This window comes from Scomber scombrus, chromosome 11 (genome assembly GCF_963691925.1).
Source record: "Scomber scombrus chromosome 11, fScoSco1.1, whole genome shotgun sequence".
Classification (NCBI taxonomy): Eukaryota; Metazoa; Chordata; class Actinopteri; order Scombriformes; family Scombridae; genus Scomber; species Scomber scombrus.
The window spans coordinates 21819124-21827097 of record NC_084980.1 but is presented as its reverse complement, the minus strand read 5'-3'; the positions used below and the strand labels follow the sequence as shown (position 1 = coordinate 21827097).

Genomic DNA, 7974 nt, shown 5'->3' with positions numbered 1-7974 from the left:
TTCCTATAAATCCTATCTGCATTCTGGTATTAGTACCAGCACCATACAAAGGGTTGGTGTGCATTTTTCTACTCTTATTGTGACCAGACGGAAGCCTCTCCTCAGTGAAAGACACAGAAAAGTCTGCTTGGAATTTGCAAATAAAAGGACTATGAAATTGTTATCCTTAATGAAAACCTGGTCCAAAGCACTCAGGACATCAGACTGGGCCAAAGATTCATATTCCAACAGGACAATGACCCTAAACATGCAGTTAAGATAACACAGGAGTGGTTTATAGGATCAATTATGGATGTTCTTGAGTGGCCCAGCCAGAGCCCCTGTCAGACATTTCTGGAGAGACCTGAAAGTGGCTTTCCAATGATGGTCCCCATCCAACCTGACAGAGCTTGAGAGGATCTACAGAGAAGTATGGCAGAAAATCCCCAAATCCAGGTTTGCACAGCTTGTCACGCCATACCCACGAAGACTTGGGGCTGTAATCGCTGCCGAAAGTGCTTCAACTATGCAGTGAGTTAAGGGTCTGAATACTTATGTCAGTGTGATATTTCAGTTTTTCTTTTTTAATACATTTGCAAAAATGTCTAAAATCGTGTTTTTGCTTTGTCCTTGTGGTGTACTGGGTGTAGACTGAGGGGAAAGAGATGAATTTAAATGATTTTAGTATAAGGCTGCAACAACAAAATGTGAAAAAGAAGTGAAGGGGTCTGAATACTTTCTGAATGCACTTTATGCCTGGCAGAGCTGATAGTCTAAGCGTATTTTATACCACTGGGACATCCTTGAAATCTGTGCTGCTTGAGTTGACTTGCACACCTGCTCTGTTGTTTTCTTACTGGAAACATTTCAAACAGTCCGGGGAGGTTTTTTAAATGCAGTTTTCTTTTCTGTTCCAGTGTTGTATTTCAAAAGACAGAAGACAGAGCAGCCTCCGTATGCAATCATTGTATACCAGGCTGGTAGCAGACACAGTAAAAAATTAAAGCTGCCCTATCTCAGATGGATTTGTTTGTTCTTAAACCCACTTCAAAAATGACTCCATCTCATCTGTGCCTCGCATTCCTACTTCAGCACCTGCAGATGGAATTGAATATACTCTGCCTTTCAGCATGGTGATGCACTCCCATCTCCTCTCTCACAATGGTTTCCCTATGCTAATAAAGATCAGTGTCTGTGTTCCTTCACACCTGACTCGTGGTGAAAAAAAAACAGTGACAGGACAATATTAGAGAAGCCATCTCCAAAGAGGCACAGAGATCTCAGGCTGAGTAGTCAGGTAGGATGCTCTGAATATGTCACATAGGTTGTTCAAACGACGAGCTGCGTCGGTATTCACCAGTGAATGCGCGCACATATGCTCCATGTCTTACGAAGTGTAACAGTGTCGACATCAGCCCCATGTGACAGCCTGCTAAATTTAATGATTAACGCACAAACGGTCACATGCATAGAGTTTAGAGACTGTGTATGAGCCTGACAGGTTGTCCAATTTCCATGGAAACTTGGGATTTCTAACTGCTTGCTTGTCAGTGAGCTTTTGTATTGTCAATCATTCACCAGAATTTTCATAATAATTTTAGAGCAGTCAAAATTTTCATTCTCAATTGTGACAATAGCCAAGGCATAAATCTTGCTCAGTCGTGCTTGCTTACTGTATTATTAAATTTAGAACAAGGATAAAAAGAAAATTATGAATAGCTTTCCCTCCTCTGTCTAAATTGTGTTGTTTGAAATTCATTCATTTATGCAAAATAGATTTGACACAAAGTATAAACTAAGAAAGCAAAGAGAATTTTAATGAAGCTTCATACAATATTGGTATAGTACGAATCAGAAATATTTTTGGAATGTTTGATTCCATGATCAATATTTAAATAGATTTGAGCTTGAAAGTTCATTCTTGCCATTGGAAACAGTCAGAAGCGTGAGTAGACTGCTTTTAACATCAACAGTAAACTGTCAGTCTAAATTTTAAAGCCAACATAGATGTAAAATTCAAGTGGGCAGAGAAATGTTAAAAATGTAATTATAATTTCATGACATCTGGTCAAACTCCAATTATTAAGGATGATTGAAAGTGATTAAAATTGGCTTCATGATGAGTTTCTCTTGTCTATTAAAATGTAAATTTGTGTTAATTACATTTAATTGCATGACAATATACGCCTATATAATGTAGCTATCATGTAACACAGTTCCTACTTTTACCAACCAAAAAATCAACTCAAGACCCACTAGTTTTTTCCAGAGCTTTCTTGGTCTTCATGCACCTGTTATCACATAACCAAACTGCCATAATCTAATATTGGCAGGAGAACTGAGCCATCCCCATGACAACAGAGAAAAACTCCTGGTCAGTAGATGACCAGGAAATGTGGTTTAAAGCACTAGAAAAAGCTAGTAAGTGGATCCTAAAAGACAGATTTAAATTTAGAAAGATTGTTTTAAAAAGGTCAAGAGTGAACTCTCAGGCTCAGTTCTTAACTATTAAATTATGTTATGCTTTTATTCAGTAAAATCTATCCTGTAGTGTTTAAAACAATAAATTCATTGATTGATAAAAAAAACGATGTATTAAAGTAGCAGTTATAGCAAACTGGTTCCAGCTTCTCAATGTGAGAGTTTGCTGCTTTCCTTTGTTTTATGCAAATGGAAATTATATAAAGATATGAGCCGTATAGAGACGTCATTATGACTTCTGGGAAATTGTGATAAGCAACTATCATTTTTGTCACATATTTTATAGACTAAACAATCAATTGAATAGACTGATTAGGTGAAAATGTAAATACTGTTATTAGTGTTTGCACTCTTTGTATCAGAACTCTATTTTTTTTTAAATATGATTGTTAAAGAGAAAATAAAATTCAGTTATCAGCCCTGTTCATTGTTTTTAAAATGAGCAATCACTTAACTTTAATGCATATAAAGTACATTTTTTGACATGGTGACTGTCTTATAGTGAAGTGTTTATATTCTGAGCAAATCTCTGCAGGACGTTTAGTTTCCTTTCTTCATCATGTAGTGTTTCCTTGATCTATGTGCCTTACCTTCAGATGACATAAGCAGTGATATTTTCAAATACCAAAAAATGCTCCAACACTCAGTTATGAAGACAGTCAGGGATGTGTTTGTACCTCTGGGGAGTAATGAGAAGGCCTTGTAGCTCTTTCTGTCTTTCATTATTATTTCAGTATGACACAGCCTGATGTCACAACCACACAGGAAGAGAGAGACTGAAAAGTGCCGTCAGTGGAGGGTGAAGGTGAGTCACAGGCCGAGAAGGGTCTATCTGCACTCCGGCAGACCCACGTGACACACTCACTATGCTAAATGACAACCCCCCCGATGCCTTGATGTCAACGTAACTACATGCTACACCACACATCCCCTGACCCATGACCCCTGACCCGAACCATCTCACTGCTCATGCCAAAACCTAACCTAGTGGAAGGGTCATGTGGTAAAGTGTGTGTGTTGTGTAGTTACCGAGAGTCAGCAGATAGACCTACTTGTACCGGTCTCTCATCCTGTATAAAACCTCCATGTTTCAGGTTCATTTCTGTGGTGCTTTGAGATACAAAAACAGAAATAATTCTTCAATTTTAGTTGTTAAAATGTTTACCATTCTGTTACTGTTTGATTTAGAAACTGTTCAATGCAACACCATTAAGAAAAAGTAGTTTTATTTATAAGTGTAATGACATTATCATCATGTGCAAAACAAAAAGGACAGAAAACAGACCAACATTAGTGCTGAGATGATGTCGTATCAGTCAAGCAACAGAAGATTAATCTGCAAACGATTTTAATAATTGATTAATCAAGAATACCAAGACTTTCACAGGTTTTAGGCTGATTTTTGCACAAAAACAATCTGAAAATATCACTTTATAGTCTCTGGAAACTTCTGATGAATGTTTTTCACAATTTCTTGACATCTCATAGCCCTAACAATGAACTGATGATGAAAATAATCAGAAGTATAGCTTTAAAAAACAAAACATACTATGACTCGGTACAGGTTTAATTCGGCACTAACCTAAAATGTTTAAGTGCGTATCACTTTGCTTATGCATACAGTACCATAGCACACAGCTGTTTGCACATCTGTCTCTGAAAAACAAACACATACCTTGGTCTTTACTGCTGTATAAAGTCATCATGGACAGCCAGGCGACATGCATTATCACCATTCCTGCACAGCTGCAGCTATTGGTGATGTATGAGAGGCAATCGTTTCCTCATCTCCACTGAGGAAATGTGGTGTAAGTTCTTGTGCCGTGAGCACCTATGTATCTGACCCAAAGCATCTCTCCATGCATTACTCACATTACAGAGATGAGGGCAAAATCAATAGGGACCTAGCACCGGGATGTATCATTAAGATAACCACACGTCTCATCACTTTCTCCTGACTGACACCTGATTCTTATTCATGGACAAGGAGAGAAAGGAGGTGGAAAATAAAGGATCTCGGGGAGAGAACAGGTCAGCCTACATGTAGCATACACTCCGTCAAATGAGAAGAGTGTGCATATAAAATACAACTGAGAGAGTGACAGATCACATACTCATCAGTTTAACAAAAAAAGAAAACCCAGTGTTCTTTCAAACTGTTATTCTCCTACGAGGCTATTCAGGCTCACAGAAGCGGCAGCAGATGAATATAGTAGGATGGATGCTGCTGCTGCATCCCTGCTCTCGATCTTAATCTCCCACTTGTCTTGTGTGACATGGCTGTGCATTTACATGGAAATACAGCTTGTAGCTATATAAATCGCACTATTAACTGGTGACAGGAGCCGACAGAGCCTTATGATACATACGTACGGGGCCATGGAGGTGCACACATGAGATAAAACCTCAGTGTGAATGTGCCACACTTTTCATTCAGCCAGGAAAGTTTGACGTGGGTGACACTGGTGAGCTTACGATGCACACAGTTGAAAGGCGGTATAAATGAAAGTTTGTGAAGTGATTTATAAATATGCTTTGATGGAGTTCTAGCCTCTGCTGCATGACACAGGAAGAAGAATCTCAGCAATGAAGAATTGCATCCAACTTGGCCTCTTCAATCTTTGAAAACTGCAAAAGAATTCAACCTCTTTGCTGTGATATTCATACTTCCTCAAATAGCCAAACTTAATTCAACCTACATTATTAGTATTCAGCCTACACTGTCTCGAGCACTACATTATTTGATTATGGGTATTGTAATGCTGTGTTTCTTTCGATGAACTGTAAACAGTGAATACTGCATGGATCCCTAACAGAAGCTTTGTGGGGAGCCCAAACTCAAGTCTGTATCCTCTGTGATCCCTCTGGTAAACATACTGTATGCATACAAATACACTCACACACACATATGTACAAAGACCGGGAGGATTGACAGTAAGATACTGCATGCATGCACTGAAAGTGGAGTGTGTAATGATGTTGTCTCTTTGTACCTTCTCAAGGTTTTCACAAAAGGGATGTACAACTTTGAACTCCGTAAACAAAACACACTGCTAGAGCTGCAGTAGCGGAGCTGGAGAAATGTTTGTAACAAATGTCCAGCTGGATCAACGAGACTCAGTCTTCTGTGTTCACTATTTTGCTCATCTACTTCATGTTTTTCTCCTCTTCAGTTAAGGGTCCAGTAACCCTCCATACTCAGTCCTTCTGAGATGAATCTCTCAAGCATTTTTTTCTTCACCACAACACCAGTCACGTCTTATGGTGTACCAGGGGCGCTGCAGTGACTGTAGCCTCCAGCGTCCGGTTGGCTGGAAGTGGTGGAGGGCTCCAGTCCGGCTGGTAGAAGTGGATGTCAAATGTCCGTGCCCAGTTGGCGAAGACCCGCTTCTCTGTAATGAAGCGGTGGTGGCTGCCGCGCCGCCCGCGCTCATGAGATATGTACATGGCGCACTCGTCTGGGCCACGTGGCTCGTAATAGTGGTAGGGCACGGAGTGGTGCTGAGGCTCCCTGCAGTGGAAGAGAGACAGATGACATTTGAAAACGCTTTAATGAGTCACTTGAGTTTCATGTGACACCATGCAGTGTTTTTCATTACATAGCAAGGCAGGGAAACTATGGTTTGATCTGCGTTTATTTGTTTCTCACACAGCTAAATATAACTTGTTTTATTAACCTTTAAATGCCACCTGCAGCTGAACACTGATTTAAAAAGTCAAATAAAGAAATAGAGTTTTGTAAAGCCGCTGACGTGAGTAAACCATGATCAGAAGATCATCAGAAGAGGCCCTGTATGGTAGAAAGGTGCTGCAAACAATGCTGCTAATGATTCTGCAAATTATAATAAGGCTCAGATATTTCATTTGAATCCATTTCATGGTGATAAAACTAGAACTTCTGTACCTGTATTTCAAAGAATGTAAGTCCTTGAATTGAATTGATCTTTTCTGAAGAATAGAAGATACACTGTTCACAAAGTACACTGATCTGCCATAAGTAATAACTCAAATGCTGGTAAAATAATGATGCGTCTCATCATCATTCACTTCATTATTTATCCATGCATGCTTTTTTCACATATGTTTCCATTTAAAACCAGCTTAGACAAACAGTTCTTAACATATAAATTGATCATTTTACATCCATTTCTATAAGGGGCAAAGCTGTTGTAGACTACATTGGGACACCACTTGGACCTAAAACATGTCTTGTAGAAAGGGTTGGATCTGAAGTTATGACCATTATAGATGATGGTAGTAGACTTCCTGATAATTCAGTGCTGTGTCTACGATTCCAAACATTAGGATTATTTACTAGCCGTAATATTGTAGGCTCTCAACAACAAGTGAAAAGACAAAGTAGAAATTTTCCTGATAATTTTCCCACATCTGAAAGATGCCATAAAGCGCTTCTCAATGTCATAGATCAACTGGAAAAACAACCAATTTTGTGACCTTATGAATAAGTGAATGGATAAAAAGGTTGTGGTAAAAAAGCATCATAGATTAAACCAACCATACAGGAATGACAAATTAAATAAGTTATGGGTTGACTGGCGCTTAGCAGAGGAATAAGTTCTGATCTGTAAGGATCAGAGTAAAAGAAGGACTCTATCTCATCTTGATAGAAGGCTAAGTTTTTTCAAGAGACGTTTTAAAAGAGGACAAGCTCTCCAGTTAGAACATTTACAGCTCAATAATCCACAGCAATTTTAGAGGGAAATATAAAAGCTGGAGCCACAAAAGACCAAGTTGATTCCAATAGAGATTTTGATGGACAATTTTGAATCTTCTTTTGAGGCTGACCGGATATTGAAGAAGTGGAAAAGAGATTATAGCTATTTGTATGTATGTAATAGTTCATTATTTAATGGTCAATTGTTAAATTAAATTTGTAAAATGTGAGCTTGAAAATGGAATGAGTAATAGTAGTGCCGAAAGTGGTAGATAAAGCTAAAGCAAATAAAGCTGTGGGTGTAGAAAAACTCCTGAACAAGGTCTTTAAAACTCCAATACATGAACTGTATCAAACATGCTGATTGGCACTGATTCATTTGTGTGAAATAAATCTATAATCAAACCTATCCCTACATTTTTAAAACTTGACCCCAGAATTCCATTATACTTTAAAATGAGCTTGATCAGTAAAGTACATAAATTGTATTAAATTCTTTGATAGTATGATTTTATATAACAGACTTAATCATTGTTAATGTTCAATGTTCAATTATCAATGTTATATCCTCAGTGGTGAGAGCAAGAAAAAATAGCGAGAAAAATATGTTTGCTTGTTTCATTGATTTCAAGTAAGGCTTTGATTGGATCAATAGAGACTTTGTAGAGAATAAATTGATGTGGTCTGGTACCACTGGTAAATTGTATAATGCCATCAAAGCCTTGCACAAAGTCCCACTTTGTAGTTAATTAATTTCAGGAATGGCTGCTTTATTACTCCATTTGGAGTGAAGCAAGAATATTTACTTTCCTATTATTTATAATGAAAGAAAGCAGGCC

At 38.2% G+C, this 7974-nt stretch overlaps 1 protein-coding gene across 1 annotated transcript in view; it reads right to left on the bottom strand.

Annotated features, from left to right (window-relative positions):
* Window positions 1-5712: 5712 nt before the first annotated feature.
* Window positions 5713-7974, bottom strand: part of st6galnac5a (ST6 (alpha-N-acetyl-neuraminyl-2,3-beta-galactosyl-1,3)-N-acetylgalactosaminide alpha-2,6-sialyltransferase 5a) — a 44611-nt gene continuing 42349 nt past the window's right edge. The window contains exon 5 of the mRNA XM_062428240.1: window positions 5713-5971. Coding sequence (XP_062284224.1) covers window positions 5713-5971 — 259 coding nt within the window. The remainder of the gene's footprint in view (window positions 5972-7974) is intronic.